The sequence below is a fragment of the Artemia franciscana genome, chromosome 16 (assembly GCF_032884065.1).
Source record: "Artemia franciscana chromosome 16, ASM3288406v1, whole genome shotgun sequence".
NCBI lineage: Eukaryota > Metazoa > Arthropoda > Branchiopoda > Anostraca > Artemiidae > Artemia > Artemia franciscana.
In genome coordinates, this window is record NC_088878.1 from 25,399,190 (window position 1) to 25,417,421 (window position 18,232).

General features: G+C 31.8%; 2 protein-coding genes across 2 annotated transcripts in view; both read left to right on the forward strand.

The window, feature by feature from the left end:
* The window catches only part of LOC136037268 (glycogenin-1-like), a 39,007-nt gene extending 24,371 nt beyond the window's left edge, over positions 1 to 14,636 (forward strand). The window contains exons 6-7 of the mRNA XM_065719903.1: positions 3,490 to 3,909; positions 11,295 to 14,636. Coding sequence (XP_065575975.1) covers positions 3,490 to 3,909; positions 11,295 to 11,519 — 645 coding nt within the window. The 3' untranslated portion in view covers positions 11,520 to 14,636. The remainder of the gene's footprint in view (positions 1 to 3,489; positions 3,910 to 11,294) is intronic.
* Positions 14,637 to 14,831: 195 nt separating this feature from the next.
* On the forward strand, positions 14,832 to 17,915 carry LOC136037269 (ras-related protein Rab-18-like). Its single transcript, XM_065719904.1, has one exon. It carries the CDS (start codon positions 16,341 to 16,343, stop codon positions 17,403 to 17,405), a length of 1,065 nt encoding a protein of 354 aa, XP_065575976.1. The 5' UTR covers positions 14,832 to 16,340; the 3' UTR covers positions 17,406 to 17,915.
* Positions 17,916 to 18,232: the final 317 nt, after the last annotated feature.

Here is an 18,232-nt window from a genome sequence, read left to right on the forward strand (position 1 = left end):
AAGAAACTAATAAAAACTTACGCGAACAAAACTTAACGATAAACTTCATCAAACTTAAGCGAATATTTCGGCTATATGCCTTGCAGCCATCCTCAACGAAATAGAAGAAAGGTTGAAACAAGAAACTAATAAAAACCTAAATACTTAACGAAATAATTCGACAAGAATTTCGGCTATATGAATTATTACTATCCTCTGGGAAATAGAAGAAAGGTTAAAACAAACAAATTAATAAAAATTTGGGCGAATACAACTTAAACTAAAAACTTGAACAAGCATAAGCGAATATTTCGGCTATATGCCTTGCAGCCATCCTCAGCGAAATAGAGAAAAGGTTAAAACAAAGAAACTAATAAAAACTTCAGTTAATAAAATAAACTAAATACTTAACAAGACGCTTAGGCAAATATTTTGGCTATATGACTTGCAGCTGTCCTCAGTGAAATAGGAGACAGATTAAAACAAACAAACTAATAAAAACATAAGCGAATAAAACTTAAACTGAAAGCTGAACAAACTGGAGCGATTATTTCGGCTATATAACTGATAGAAGTTCTCAGTGAAATAGGAGAAAGGCTAAAACAAACAAACTAATAAAACTTAAGTGAATAAAACTTAAACTAAAAACTTGAACAAACTTAAGCGGACATTTCGGGTAGGCTATATAAACTGAATCATCCTCAGTGAAATAGAAGAAAGGTTAGAACAAACTAATAAAAATTTAAGTAAGAAAAATAAATTAAATACTTAACACAAAACTTAAGCAAATATTTTGGCTTTATGACTTATAGCTGTCCTCACCAAAATAGAAGAAATATTAAAACAGACAAACTAATCAAAACTTGAGCGAATAATACTTAAGCTAATAACTTAACAAAAAACTTAAACAAACTTCAGTGAAATATAAGAAATGCTAAAACAGATAAACGAATAAAAAATCAACCCGTGATAAAATATAAACTAAGGCACAAAATAAAAAGAAACTTGGTTTCATCACTTCACGAAACTGAGCCATTTAACTTTAATTTACTTTTGTTAATTGATGAAGCTGGGTCTTTTTCAATTCTGGTTTATATTTTTTTTTTACTAAGGAGGTTTTTATCGTGAGCCAGGTCTTCTATTAGTTTCATTTTCTTTTCCCTTTTGTCTTTCTTCTGTTTTGTTGAGAACGGCTATTGGTCAAATAGCTGAAATGATATCTGAAATTTTATTTTAGTCAGGGTCTTTGAAAAAGTTCCAATCTCATATAACTATAAAATAGAAATGAATGACAAAACACAAGAAATAATAATAAAAAAGAAACTCTAAGCACTAAAAGTTTGTTTTGTGTAAAAAAAAATGAATGTTGTACAAATACTAAGATTGTAATATTCTTCTTGTTTTGGTTTCCAACAATCATTGTAAAGGTTCAATATTCATTCAAAATTTTAATAATAATTTCTCTGCCAAAAGGAGGCTTGGAGGGTTTGGGCCACCCTCTCCTTGACATCCTAAACATACAAATACATAAGCTTTGTCTGCTAAATAGTTGCTTTAAAAATAATATTTTTACAACTAACTCCCTCCCCTCTCATTTGAAATAGATTTTATCCCTATTGAAGTAGAAATATGGCTTTGTCCCTAATACAGACACATTGTTTGGGATTCTTATATATTATATATATAATATATATATAATATATATTATATATATAATATTATATATTATATATATAATATATATATATATATATATATATATATAATATTATATATATATATATATATATATATATATATATATATATATATATATATATATATATATATATATATATATATATATATATATATATATATATATATATATATATATATATAAGGACAGGTTTTATTGTGATTTTTTTGGTAAACGTACATTCAAGTATTTAAATATATTTCTAGAACAGTGTGGAGAAGCTTTTTAGTATCACGAGGAGATAACCATTTTAAATTCTCTTACACGTGGATGACACACTCATTTTGGTAATACCTTTTTTTTATGTTTAGCATGTAAACGCAAGTTTGCTCAGGCTAGGGGAGGATCAGGGGAATTAGACCAGGGAAACTTGGATACACCTGGTAAAAGGAGGGGGTCTCTTCCTATCCCTATGTTTGGGTATGTGAATAGTCAAGATATAAATACAACATGTCTAAATTACATATTGAAAACAGAGAGCATTCTCGTTTAATAATTGACAGACACTAAGTTTTATGCTTTCACATTAATAATAATTATTATTAATTAATGGAAATTAATTACATGGATGTTGAAGCCCGGCTTCAGTGTAAAAAAAAAAAATTATCGTAAATACTGGAAAAAATGTAACGGAATACAAATTGTGATTGTTTATTATGCTGAAAACTTTGGATTTGCTGAACTTAAAGAACTTAACTCTTTAAAGAACTCTTTAACTCTTTAAAGAACTTAACTTAAAGTACTTTAAAGTATTTATCATAAAGTTTATTGCTCTTGTATTCCCAACAAATTCGTATGAAAATGTGGAAAGTAAGCAGTGGTTCCCCTGCGCTTCCGCTCAGGCCAAATTTTTTGTGAAGTATTTTTTTTTTTTTTTTTTTTTTTTTTTTTTTTTTTTTTTTTTTTTTTTTGATCAATCGCTTGACAAACTTGATTTGATATTAAAAAAATAATTAGAGCCAATTGAGTTTTCGAGAATCAAATAGTGAAAATTTTCGAAGGTTTTAATGACACCTGACTCAACTAATTGCTGTTAAAATATGAAAGAAATATATTCCAGAATGCGTTTACTTACAATATACTGGCAAAATCATCTGTTTCCAGACCTGTTCGCGAGTTCCAGACCTTCAAAAACGATCGGTTGATTGGTCAAAATGAGTTTATTAGGCCAAAGATTTAACAGTTTATTTTAGGGGGGTGGGGTTATTTGGACCTGTTCCTCCAGGCGGAGGAAATCTACCGTTTTTGTACTTGTTTGTTGGTATAGGAGGCTTAAAATAAAATAAAGGCGTCCAACAGCTAATTAATGGAGGCTATTAATCATGGTGGGCTTTAATACAATGGATATAAGACATATGCAAGGGCGTATCCAGGATTTTTGTTGGGAGAGAGGGGGTATTTTTCCCGAAGGGGGTTACAAAAAAAACTTAAAATTTGTTTATATGCATTTTTGTCAGGTTTTTACGAGTCGGATGAAAATTTCGTTTTTTTTTTTTTTTTTTTTTTTTAGTGAACTATAATTGTCTGATTTTTTTTTTTTTTTTCAGTAGTTTACAATAGAAAAATTAACCTATTAACGATAGAAAAAACGAGTGTTATATTCAAATTGTATACATAACTGCAGGCGAACTAATATATCCAAAATTAAAATTATTTTACTGCCTGGCAGATTATGCTGGTGGGCAAGGTTCGCCACACCCCTACTCAAGAAACTGAAGACTTTGCACGTTTCTCTTCTTTTTTTCCTTCACTTTCCTCTTTGCTTACTATAGGAAGAAGTAGTATGCAATCGCCATTGGCTTCGTCTTACGCCACTTTATACCCTTTCTCAAACCCCACGACCTCTACCTGATATCCATCATCCTAGCTTAGATCGACCAAGCGCAATAACTGACATAACGAACTATGTGGTCTTGGAGCAACCTCGCACACTTGAATCACTGCCTCAGTTTGAAAAACTACCTCAGTTGACTCAAGATACCCCGGCTGTAACATTGCCCCTAGAAAATACTCTCATATTACAAATCGATAATGCTCAACCTGAAGTAGTTCAAGAAAATATTCTCGAAGTTATCCCCGAAACTTTACCCAGTGTATTTACCGAAGTAGAAAATGCAGTACCTGAGACGCACGAAGTAAGTTTTGAGGCATACGAGGTGAAAGCCCATGAAGAAGGAGACGAGTTTGAGGATGTAGGCATTTCTTTTCTCTTCTTTTTTTCTGCCTTGGCTTTGAGTAACTATATGGTTATGGCTATTGGTGAGATAATGCTTTTGGTGGTGACTTAGATAGGCCAATGTGTGAATTGTTTTTGGTGTTATTTTTTGTGTGTGGAAAGAATGGTTTTGTCCGAAAATAAATCTCTCAGTAAATATGGCCAAGGCTAATTTACCCCAGATGAAACTTTTATTTATAAATTAGATTGTTTGTTCACCATTTTGGTACTGTTATATTATATTTGATGTGTCCAAACTGAACAGTATTATATACAAAAAAAACAGGGTTTTGAGCTGTTATAGCATTAATTTTCTAGAATATGTGGAAAATCGTGGTAGACTTCGAGTTCGTAATCCATTCTTATTGAAAAGGAACACTGACCGATCCACCGGTCGTCATCAATCGATGCAACCGTCAGCAATTTTGGGGTCTATCAAGTCAAATTATTGAAAAAAAATCACATAGTGTGTTTTGATTTCAGACAGCTAAATGGAGTTCAAATATGGGATATAAGATTCGATAAAAAAAATTCTTTTTTTCTTATTTTGTGTTTAATTGTTCCGTTTTATTTTGTGTTGATTCTGTTCCGTCCTATTTCACTTCAAATTAGGCACATTAAATAATTTGACTATTATACCGTGCATGTAGTGTATGTTTTTGAAGAGTGACGTTTATCACGCATCTTTCTCATAGACCGTCCAACAATTCTAATGTTTTACTTTATATGTGTGGTTTAGAGGGGCTATTTGCAGTGCCTAGTAAAATTGGGTGTCAACTTGAAGCGTATGTTTTCAATCACAAGATTGAAAATTTCTAAAGCGTACAAACTATTAAAGTAACCACCCTAAAAGTTGTATAATTATTTCATAATCACAATAATTATAAAAGAAATTAAAATAACATATATAATATAAATTATTTTTAGGTCATCTGTTCTTTTCTTTCTTTCTTCATTTGTTGTAAAAAAAGTTGATTTTTTTGTTAGGTTTATTATGTCACATAAAAATCTTGATTTTATTGATTAACTATAAATTCTTTCGTAGTTCCAGTTTTACCTCCAACTTAAAATTCTACTTTTGAATGATCTTATATTTTACAGGCATCATTTTCTTCATTTTCATCATTTTCTTTCCTTTATCTGTCTACCGAAATAAATTTAGATCAGTGAAGTTAATTTTATTAACACAGTTGCTATAAATTAATTATATTTAATTAATTTTTACAATAATAATATCCGGTAAAATTGGAGCAAACAGTATTACTGGCTTTCATATAAAGTGAATATACCACTCGATGCCTTTTTTTATGCTCTTTACAAATATAATAATCGCTTCTACCAGAAATTCAGATTTAAGCACTTTTTGACCTCTTAAAAATGACCTATATTTCTATACTTTTATTACAGATTTGGTCATTACAAATCTGTAATAGTTTAGAAACAAATTTGGGCAATATATTTGCACATCAGGGGGGTGGGGGTACAGCATAGCATATATTAAATACGTAAACTAACCATTGCTGTTTTTTTTTTTTTTGTCTTTGCTGTTGCACTGGTGATTTCTCTTCTCATTAAAATTCGATGTGCACAAACACATAAAAAAAAAAAATACAGCAATAGTTAGTTTACGTATTTAATATATGCTATGCTTTACCCCCACCCCCCTGATGTGCAAATATATAGCCCAAATTTGTTTCTAAACTATTGCAGATTTGTAATGACCCCATATATAAGTCATTTTTAAGAGGTCAAAAAGTGCTTAAATCTGATTTTCCGGTAGAAGCGATTATTATATTTGTAAAGAGCATAAAAAAGGCACCGAGTGGTATATTCACTTTATATGAAAGCCAGTAATACTGTTTGCTCCAATTTTACCTAATATCCAACCTTGCTCCTTTGTTTTCTCAACTTTTTTTAACATTTCTAATCCATAATGTTTATATGTTTCGTATTATTATTAGTAATTAACGTTGTCAGCAGTTTGGCTGGACCGATTAAATTCATAAAACAGAGATATAAAAAAAAACTTCAAAAGCTTTTTGAGTGCGCTTTGATGCATCTTATGTAAAGTTCCGTTGAATTAGCTTAAAAAAAACAATAATCAGCATTTAATTTTTTTTTTATCTTTAATTTTAGGGACCTTTCCTATGAACATAAAAATTAAATTCGATTTAAAATTGGGTCTTCTTTCAAGTTACAGGAAGATCAATAGTATTTTTATTTATTTTTTTAAGGAGAATGATTTGTTTGATTTTAGCGGAAAGGCTACTATGACTCAGGATTTAATTTCCCAAAAAACTGGGAGTCACAGAAAAAACTTGTATGAAGAAAATTGCCGATTTGGTTGTCGGCAATATTGTTTTTGTAAAATTTGATTTGAATCTTACAACGTTGTTATTATTGCTGCTGTCGAGCTTTTATTTTTTGTGAGAATTAACTTTCTTCTATTTTTAAATTCGCTCTTAAATCTTATTAAATTTTCATATAAAAAAATCTTCTAACTAGTTACTTGTGAGTTAAATATAATGTTTGTTAGTAATAATTTAATACAAGTCATTATATTTAAGCTATTTTTGATTCCAAAATATGGTATTATTATATGCTAGTCCTGATTTTAAGAACATTTAATGCGTTTCCCGGAAAAATTTGCTACTTCTCGCTACTAGTGTTCTGAAAGAAAAGGGACTTCCCACATAAGGCTCTTATCAATAATTGAAAAAAATGATACTAGCCTTCCTTGCTTAAATTGTCGGTTACTGAGTGGTCAAAATTGGATAGATGAGGAAGGGGGGGGGTACCTTTTAGGGATACTTGTATATATCTTTTTAAGCTATAATATATTTTAGTTTAGCTGACACAATGTCAAGTCTCGGTAGATACGCATGATTAACAAAAACTAACATTTATTTATTTGGACTAAGTTTTACTAAAACGTAAATTAACTCCATTTAGTATTTATTTTGTCTTTTGCCTATGTTTCGGTCTTTTACTAATTTTTGCTTGGTTTTGTTTTTCTTTTGGATTTTTTTTTATCTCTGTTTTTCTTGTTTTTCATCATTTTTCTGCCTCACAGTTCTATATCCCTCAGTAAAATTATAGAATTTCTGAACTAGCGTTTAAGAAAATGTTTTATAAATTATGCATTCACCCTTTTGGCATTGAATGTGTTTCAAAGGCTAAAAGATAAATAAATACTAAAAATAACTACATTACGGAAAAACACCTAGTAACAATTTCACTTTTTTTGCGCTGAAGCTTGGACTTTACAGTCCAATAGTTCCTGCGATATATGCTGGGTTGTTTTTCATCAACGTCATCACTTACGGTTATATTTACAAAGAAAAGAAACCCTGTTCGGGTAACTTCTCTTTTGATCAGTTGTAGAAACATTGAACATGATAGCATACATAAAGTAATGGCAAAATTTTAGAAAATAAAATCCTTTATATTGAGAAAAAAACGCAAAACGCCCTGAATGTAGTATAGGATGCAAGCCATTGATCGCGACCATAAAGCTGTTGAATTTGTTTGTTGATTTTATCGAATTTAGTATGTGAATATAAAACAATATCCTGTGTCTGCATGCTGGATACCCCAAAACAGAAAGAACAAACAAAAAAAAATACAAATACCAAATACAAAAAAAATACAAATACAAAAAAAATACCCCCCCCCAAAAAAAATATTCGTACTTATTACACCCTCGCAAACAACAACTACGCAAGACGTTACCCAATCCAAGTACTAAAGTAAGAAAAGACAGAACAAGAAAAGACATCAACTATAAAATCATCAACTATAAATCATTATCCATATATAAATCATCAACTAAAATACTTGGAAACTTTACTACTTTTATACAAGCTTTCAATCTTAGCCTTCGTTCAGACAATAATCGTTATGGTAGATCATACATTTATATGTATGTATATAATACATATAATGTATTGTATGTTTTCATGTTGTATGTTTCATAGTTTTCACACTATGAAAACTCTAAATCAACAAATCTTACACTGTAATTACTATAAAAACTCAAATCACATGGAAACTACGAAAAACCACGCTAACCCAAGTTTCATTCATTCACAGAACGAAACAAAAGGTCACCTCCACATCATGCTAGCTATTCTGTAATTCTAAGACCTTTTCAATTCATGCAATACGTTCTTGACTTTCGACGAACATCATTTATCTCCTTTGTTTCTGTCAAATCAGGCGACGGTTTATTCCAAACTTGTCGTCCTCTATTTTGAACAATGCAAAGACCTTATGGTTACTAGGGTTGAGATCCTCGTAAGAGTAGCACTACCTGAATTATAATCAGGTGATGATTCAAAATAAGCAGGGTGGTGACCCTGCTTAAGAATCTTGTTGCTTTGATCTGGAGAACCCTAAGAAGAATCAAAGACTTATTAAGATTAGCTGTGTGAATGAACCAACAGCAAATATAAATGAACCAGCGAAAAATAAAGCATTCTTAAAGCTTTTAATGAAAAAGAAGGTCTAGTCTCGGAAACTTGGCAACTAAAACAGTGAAATACTTCACACAGCGCGTTCTAGGAAGTTGCCACATTCAAGCTGAATTCTCCTTGTCCGTGGGGAGTAGTAAACTCTGAATTCACATTATCTATTGTATTTTCACCTATCATGTTCATTAAGAACTACCGCCCAAAACTCAGGAAAAATCACCAATCATTCTCTCAAGTTCCCTCAGCCTATCCTCACTCAAATCAACCATTATCAAAATAAAAAGAGAATGAGAGAAGAACAAAAAGTAAAGTAAATTACCGAAAACTTTTTATTCAACAATAGTTATCAGTGTAAGTGCCCGCACGTAGTGTAAAACCCGGCACGTAGAAAAAGACAAGAAAAAAAATTTGACAAAGACACAAATGCAGCATTTATGCAATAGTTGCTTTTAGCAATTGCCACAAAAAAAAGAATATTCACTTCCCAGCACAGTTATCAGTCCTGAACCATCATATAATTACAATATTACCCACTCTACAAACTGAGCTCCAAACCTAATCTAAGGATAATAAAAGATAACAAAAACGATTTTATTTAATACGAAACATGCAAGGAATAATTAAAATTTAACACATATTTAAGATCATTTTGACATCACCATTACATCTTGTTTTGGTCTTCATCTTCTTTGGAGCTAAGCTTTAGACTTCCGATTATAAATTTAAATTTAGTGCCAAATATACGTATATTTATGTGCCAAATTATATGCATCACCGTGTAGATTTGTAGAAAAAGCATTTTTATATTCTGTTTAGATTTTCCTATCCCACAGCGCACAAATTAAGATTTCATCTTTCCTTTTAAGTTTTATGTTTATTTGGTCGCACGAAAGCATTTTGTAGTTTAAGTAATTGAATTCGAGTTCACTTCTTCTTCAATCAATCAATCAATCAATTTATTAATACTAAAGAAAACTATTACAAAAGTAAATCAATTAATAGGCCCAAGAAGCTATGCTTGTAATGGGCCATCTTACACCAGCACATTTTAGCAATTGGTATTAACTTAATTTATAGATTTAAAAAAAAAAAAAAATTAAATTATAAAAGTCTTGCAGGTTCAAGATGTACAAAATTGAGCCATAAAACCAGAACTTCAACGATCAGAAGCGATAATGATAAAACTGATAATGAAGAATAAATCAACTTGTTTTAGCGCTTAGCCTTACTGTCTAAAATTAAAGCCTATTATAAAGGTTTCGATTCAAGAAACTTTGGGGGGGATTTTATTTCAAATACAGGTTTTTTTTCAACTTATCATGTATTTTGGAAAATACCAAAAAATGCATTTCCAATGAACATACTAAAAAAGGGTGTTTTCAAGATCTAAGGAGGGAGGAGGGACGTCCTGCCCTTTAGTTGATGCCTTTGATTTATAGAAAAGAGTAAGGGTAACAAGAGAAGAAACTTTGGTGCTAAAAACATAAATTATTTGGAATCGAAAATACTCCTCGCTAGACATTAATAACCCACTAGATCTAGGCAAATTCTGAGCAGTATAATTTTAATTCGTCAAAATTTGGATTTCAATTGAAGTTTTAAGTTTATTTGGATTCAACAAGAAACATTCTGAAAGGGAGAAGAATTATTTTGAACTATTTTTCATTGATGTGGAAGTATTTGGGCCGTGTTATCATTTGGAACAAAATTATTTAAAAATATGCATAAGAATAATATGCGTAAGAATAAACCTATTTTCCGCTCTCAGAAGAAGTTTTGCTCTGTTTGATGTGAAAAATTTATTTTCTTTTTAAATGACAAGATTTTTGTTATAAAATTTGTATACAGTTTTTCTGTTAAATTTAGTTTTTCCAACAATAGTTCAGGGGCTTGAGTTTTTTGCTAGTGCCACAGAAATAGGAAGATAACGATCTTTTAATATCAATATATGAATAATGTTCTCTTTATGGCCCTAAGGAAGGGCGGGGAGTTATTTTGCTTTAAAACTTAAAAAAGAATACTATTGTTTCGATTCTGAAAGGATATGCTCGCATAACCCCTCTTGAAGTTAAGGAGATGGGAGAAACTTTTATCTCCTTAAGTAATATCCAAGGGGCCTCCTCAATAAGAAACTTTTGCGGGAAATTTCTTAAAATAAAATAAAAGTTTCTTTTTCCTTAAATTTTATCTTAAGTTTTGTCTTTCAATTTTATCTCCTTAAGTAATATCTAAGGGGCCTCCTCAATAAGAAACTTATATTGTAAAATAAAATCCTTAAAAGCTGGATATAAAGGCGTAGAAAGTAATTGGAATTATCAGACCTTGAACATTAAACTTTTGGGATTAACTTATGCTTTAAACCCTTTCCGCTTAAGATTGTCCGGATTATAATTGTCAGCGTTGTCAAATGTTTAATTTTTCTTCACTTTATATTTTTTCGATTTTTGTTTAGAATTTCGTGGCTTCAGCTGCAAAACGTTCCAAATACTACTAATCAAAAAGTGCAGGTATTTGAATTACTTGGATATTCCTGAACTCAGGATACATACATGCATTATAGAAATGACCTAAATTGTATAAAATGTAATAGTCATAGAATATAGTATGACTCATATTATAAGTCATAAAATAGTAAAGTAGGCAAGATTTATTTAAAAAGAAATATAAGACGGGTAGAAATATATTGAGAACAAAATTATAATTGGCACAACAAAATCGGACGTGAATCGTCCGCTGATCATACTTGACAGAAAAATTAAAGCTCTTCACTCTAATTTATTCCGTCTGTATTGCTGAAAGGGTTAGCTGATATAGAATCTGATATTCTGTGATCTCTGTTCAAAAGAAAAGCTGAATTTCTTTGCACTAACATATTCGGTCTGTTTTGCAGAAAGGATTAGCTGGCTGCCTTTCGCAGCTCCCTATGCCTACCGAGCTTGAATCTCCGCCCACAGTGGCCGAGGAGCAACCAGAAGCTGTCCCTTCATGGAAAACCAACGAGTTTAATTTTGACCGTATTTTGGCAAGAATCAACAAAACGTTGTCTGAGTTAGGTGAGAAGGAAGTGACCCCAGACAGCCCTGAAGTTGAAGCCACTTTGGATTCTGCAGAATAGATTTAAGCTTTTGTCTATAAATCGCACACGTCTTTCAAAAGTGAAAAGTAAAAAAAAAATATTCTGTAAAAAACAAAAGTTTACTAGAATTGTGAGTTTTACTCTAAAAGTGACTTCCAAATTCTGCCAAGCTCACTTTTACGTTTGACAAAAACCAAGAAAATGTAAAAAAGAAATACATATGATTAAAAATAACCAAGATAGCAAGGGGAAGTTTCAGCGAGTAGAAAAAAGCGGAGTGAAAAAAACAAAAGCAGAGATTTCGGCAAGGACCTTCGCCAAGCCGTTCCCAGTGCTAAAAAAAAAAAAAAAAAAAAAAAAAAAAAAAAAAAAAAAAAAAAAAAAAAAAAAAAAAACTTTGGTGAACATAAAAATAGTAAAAGAAACTGAAAAAAAAATGAAACAATCTAATTCTTGAATAGCCTTAAGTTTTTTCTGCCTTGGTTTTTATTTGTTTGTTTCAGTGTGTCTTCTGATTTGTTGATGTTCACTTCAAAAGCTTAGTTTTTTGTTATCTTTTTGTGTGTTTTGTTTTGAATGCTGAGGATGGCTTGGTGGAGGTACTTAGAGGTGAATCGTTTCCCCTGAAGAATCTCTAGTTCTTGTAGTTTTGTTCGTAATGATTTTAGTCAAAGAACTAGGATTTTGGTTGAATTTTTGTAATTATCGACATTAATTAAAATTAAACAGCTAGCATATGTTTTAAAACAGGGACGGCAAAAAAAACTAAAAAAAAATTCTTATCTTACTAATTGCCTTGCACTTCTGAAAAACCGTGTGTGAAGTAAAGGACATATTCTTGTCAGTTGTGAACGCACCTTTTATTGTATTGTATTGCTGCTTACTAACTTCGGTTTTTCTTCATTGTTGCTTTAAGTTTTGAACTGCCAGGTTTAATTCTGGGAACAAGAGGAAGATTTATTTTTCTTTCTGAACAGAGGACAATGTTTTGTGATATTCAATTTCAGAAATACTCTTTAGGCTGGTAAATCAATATAATTGATAATCAAAGAAATTAAAATTTACGAAATGTAAGAGTTAACTCTAACAAACAAAAATAATGGGTTGTTATTAAGAAGATAAGAATCATTTGACAGAAAGAAAGAGAAATGTACGCCGGAAATTGAAGGCTGGCAACTCTGCTTTAATTGAAGTTATGTTTACGAAGTTGTTGTGTCGACAATCTTATGTTGTGTTTTTTGCCATGTTTATATTTGACAGACTAAATGATAACCGTTCAATATTTTAACGATTATGTAACGGATAACCGCTTAGCATTTTGCAGTAAGATCCTAGACACTGTCAATTTTGCCTTTTTTTCATTTCTGGACCTTTTCCTGTTTTACCTAAAACAATATGCCTACAAACTTGGATGAAAATTTTAAGTCTAACAACATAACTAGATGTTATATTACTGTTGTTTTTGTTCCTGTTTCTGGTCCTCTCCCTCTATTTAAAAATGTAACCGCACATGTGCCGTGAGAAGTTTCTAAGGTTGGAAGAATAGTGATTGTTTAGAATAAATCAGTATTGTAGAATACGATGCTGCCATCTATAACTGCCTGAATATTTACAAGCACTTAGGGGTTTTGAATGGGATAACGAGATCGTGGGATGTTTTGTATATCATACTGCTAAAGAAATATTGCTAACGTTAAGCAATAAATATTGCTTAACAAAGTATAATTCACGAACGTCTAGTTATTTTAACGTGTGTGAAGACGGCAAGCTCCTACCACTTGCCTAGCAGAACTTTCTTAAGATTATCGAATGCCGATGAAATTTAGAGTAGCCCATAGTCTATGGATAACTTATAGGAGTGGAAACTGGCGCTAGTGTCGGAGAAAACATCAGCGTCACTTATGGTTTTGTGTCCCTGGGCTTTTTTCAAGCTTTATAATCGTTTTCCTGTCAGGAACTGAAATCAGACACTTAATACTGCTCTAATTCTTACCAATTACATCAAATAAACTAATTATTCTTATTATTAAACTAAGAAATGCAAAGAGATGGCGTTGATGGGGTCTTTTTGCAGAATGACCTTAACATGTCGCCTATAAATCCCACATGCCTTTCAAAAGTGAAAAGTAAAAAAATTGTTCTTTAAAATGAAAAGGTCTTCTATTCCTTCCTATGTTATCGCTTGACCTTTCTATAAATTATCGAATAGCTCTGGAATTTAGGGTAGTCTTTGCGAGAATCAATAATTGGTTCTGGTTAAACTTGGAAAAAAGTATTAGGCTATCTGTGATTTCCAAGTTCCTTATACTACCATTCAAGTTAATTAAAATCTAATAATGTTTGGATTTTTCCAAGTATTTCCAAGCTTGATGTGATTTATGATTTATATTTCCATCCTATGATTTATAATTCCATCTGAAAACGACGGCCAAGTCAAGAATCTATGAAAGGTTGTATTTGTCTATTCCCTTGAGTTCTTTTGTCTTTATTTCCCTGTAGCATAGCCTAATGCCATCTATATTGTTACCGATCCCAGAAACTACTCATGGCTCGTCCCTGCCTTCGAACATGTGACACATTTAAATCTGTGATTCAGGGTATCGTAGAAATAAATGATCCACTCTGCTTCTTCATTACAACCAATTAAACTGATTTAGTTGGAAGACCAAGTTGGTATTTATGCTAATAAGAATGTAATCTAAGTTTGGATTTGAGCGTGCTTTTTTTATGAGGGCGTGGATGTTTCACCTTCTTTTTGCAGGTTTTTTTTTTCTATTTGGTTAACATTTTGTAGACTCAAAACTTTATCGGAGCAATTGCATTCTCGCATTCTCCCTTTTGCTATTCATGTGAACATTAAATAAGCTAAAGAAATTGTCTTTTAAAGAAATTTTATCTTTAATTTGTTTTCCATGTTCTTTACGATCGAGTCCAATCTTCCACATCAACTTTAAAAGAAGTCAGCCAAGTGTTGATGAAAAGGAGTGCCTTAATATTGATTGATTATTTGTGGTTTATCGCTTTGAATCTCATGTGGATTTTCTTTGTTTTGCTCGATTATAATGGTTGATGTTATATTTTCTCTAGTCTTTTGTCTAAATTTTTTCTTTATTTTTCTTCTTTTGTGAGTTTAGTAAATACAAACCTAAGAATCTCTGTTGCCTTGTATTTTGGTAGCTAAACGTCAAGAAGATAGATTTAACGCAAATAGTAAAAGGTAAAGCAACGACAAATTTTACACAAATAATTTCAAATTTTTTTTTAGAATTTGAATAACAATGATTAATTAATAAATAATTTATCATTTCCATACAATTTATATTTTATGTTTGATATATCGCCAAATCGCCATTTAAAGAGGCATTATTACTTTTATCTTAAGTTTATTTTCTTTGCTTTATTTTAATATATTTATCTGTAGCTGATGACGGCTCTTTGATATACAGCCTAGATATCCATTTCGAAAAAACTATTCATTGTCTTAAAATAATTTCCGTTATTTTATCTTTGATTATTTGCATTATGGAAAGGCAGTGTGATTTTCATCGTTATTTATATGGTGAAACCAAATGAAATCCTATTTCTGTAACAGAAAAATGTCTCACATTATTTAGTCTGTTGTCTGGATGGTGTGAGTCAAGCTAACCAGTAAGAGTGACAAATGAAACAATATTAGGAAAGCAAAACTGCTTCATAACTCACCCATTTTGTCGCTTCCTGTTAAGCCAATTGAAACTCATAGGACCCAGAACCATTCCAAGGAGGGGAAGGGGAACCAGGTTAACTGCCCTGGCCGCCACCATTGGGGGATTGCCCAGTTTGATCAAATTTTTCACTTTGATTTGGCTTTTTCTTATCCTTATATTTGAGCTGAGAGGGGGGCGCTGTAGTTAATCTTCCGTGGGCACCACTAGTCCTAGGAAAGGCTCTGATAATACGTTTTTGATTTAAACAGAGTGCTATCTACCTATGAAAGTAGAAGATGAACTATGAAGATGAAAAGTAGAGATTAGGGAAGTGGAGCTTATCGAACATGTAGCACAACAGAGAAGGTGTCAGCCACTTGAAAATTTTCAAATGCGGCTCTTCATGAACGATTTCTTTACGAAAATTGAGAGTTAAATGCTTTAAATAGCTGTTTTCTAAGGATTATTGCGAAAGGCAATAATGTTACACATACAACACGTGCCAGAGTGAGGTCAGAATTCAAGATCTAGTATAACTATACGCTAATAACAATAATTATTTTTATTATTACCATTGAAAGGCCTTTGACCTTATTCGTCATTTCGTAACAATCACGAATTCGCTTACCAAAAGAATGCACACCATATATGTTCTCCTTTTATTGATTATTTATATATACAGATTTGTTTACGCAAAACGGATACGGGTGTGTCTATAGCCTTTTCACCGGAGACTTTATCCGCTCATTTTTATTTTATCGTACGTTTCACTTTACTTTTTTTTGCAACAGTTTCGTTGAGAAAGAGTCTTCATAGAACTGCTGGCAGTATTCTCTAGTGTAGTATGGTGTCACCAAGCTTTTTTTGGAAGAAATAATAATAGTGCTCGTTAGCATTTCCTTTTCAATAATGAGCCAGCTCAGGTGTATTACGGTGCCACATTTTTTTTTTTTTTTTTTTTTTTTTTTTTTTTTTTTTTTTTTACCGAAATAATAATACGTTAGCATATCTTTTTCAGTTATGAGGCCATTTTAGATTATGTAAATATCATAATAGTGCAGATAGAATGACGTCACTTTTAAAACAACATCATTGCGCCGAATCACTCATGACGTCATTGTCAGCATATAAACGGGATTTCACAGGCAACGCCAGTTAGTTTTAAATATCATTTATGCCTAAAATGACTTCTACAGAAGAAACCATTAAGGAGCAAAATCTTAGTGACGCAAAATTTTCATCAGCTTATCTTCAAAGTGAAGCAATGCCTGAAATAATTTACGAAAAAACAGTTACTGCACACAACAAGAACGCTTCTAGTGAAGTATTAGTTACTCAAAACAAAATAGAGGAAGACTTTATTCCAACCTATAAAATAGCAGTAATAGGCGATGTTGGTGCAGGGAAGTCAAGTTTGATTGAAAGATTTAAGAACGACAAATTCAATCAGGAATATAAACATACAAACATATATGCTCGTGTATATGCACGAATAAAGATAGATAACAATCCTTATCGCCTGTGTATATGGGACAAAGATAATAAAGTAAGTAATCTGCATACTTGCTATCAGTGTTTCTATGGTGCGCTTGGGGCAATAGCTGTCTATGATGTCACTGAGAGGAGCACATTCGAGAACCTCAAAGACTTGCTGTTTGAATTAGATCATCGGTACTCACATGATCATCTTGTAAAAATACTTGTTGCAACTAAAATTGATAAGGAAGGTCGCCAAGTTACCACAGAAGAAGGTGCCAAGTTTGCTCGATACCACTCTATGTTATTTATTGAAACTTCTGCTAAAACTGGTGACGGGGTTCACCTTTGCTTTGAAACACTAATGAAGAAAATAAGGAAAGAGCTTCGCTTACGTCTTGGGATACTAGATAGTTCAGAAGAAAGATTCACACATAGGCCTCAGGATGCCTATAAAATAATTGATGAAAACATGAATAATACTGCCTTACCAGACGCGTCTGTGAGTGAAAGTTCCGCTCTTGTGCTACCACACAAGAAAATGGCAAAACATTTACAGAATTCACAGGGAATTGAAAACCCTATGGATGACAGTTGTGCTCTTGCGCCACTGCACAAGAGAAAATATAACAAGCTGAAAGTGAAAAAGGTTCGTAAGTCTTTGCGCTGTGCCCAATTCTTTGAAGTGTCAAATCTCGAAAAAAAAGCTTCAATTTACAATTGGCGGTGCACTTTCTGTTATGGAAACTCTCAAAGGAAGTAGCTAAATGTAGTATCAAAAGGCTATTTCCTACGCTAATCCCAGTATCAAACACCAGTTCCATGATGATAATTTCACGGTCAGTTACAACTTCTAAGCTGTTCTCATAGATACTTCTACCAAAACGTAGGCTGGATTACTAGATAACCGTAAAGTTCGGGCAGCAAATACAGGAGACTCTGGATTATGCATGACAACATATGAACAATTTAGACAATTTCTGACATATTAAGTCTGAAATTCTTGCTCATTTGGATTGACACATTTCTGATCCTGTGTTAAAACTACTTTCAACATTCTTGGGTTCAATGTAATTACTTTTTTGATGCGAGCAAAATTTTGAAGCTGTCAAAAATGTTAAAAAAGGAATAAAAAACGATATAGCAGAAATGTATATTGTAAGGTTGATTCTATTTTCTTTACTATGTTATGTTAATTTTTTGTTTCTGTTGTTAATTCTGTCATATTTAGAGTAACATGTTACGCTCAAAGAATAAATTTCACGATTTTAAACATATGATTTATATTTAGACATTAGTTTTCAGAAATAATCCATGCGACTGCTCAACTAAATCTTCACATGCATCCTTGAATATGTTTCTGAAAAAGACTGCTTCAATTCTTCTGTCTAATATTTAAGATGAAGTCAAACAACTTTATGTTATGCCATTATTTTTTGGCAAAGTAGGTAATATGCAAAAAAGAAATCTGGAAAAGTATTGCAACCCAACTGCCGAAAAAAATGGATGATTTTTTTTTTCAATAGGGTCGACCACCAATAGGGTCGTCTAGGCTTTTTGTGGGGTTAACAATGAATTGGGTTTAATCGA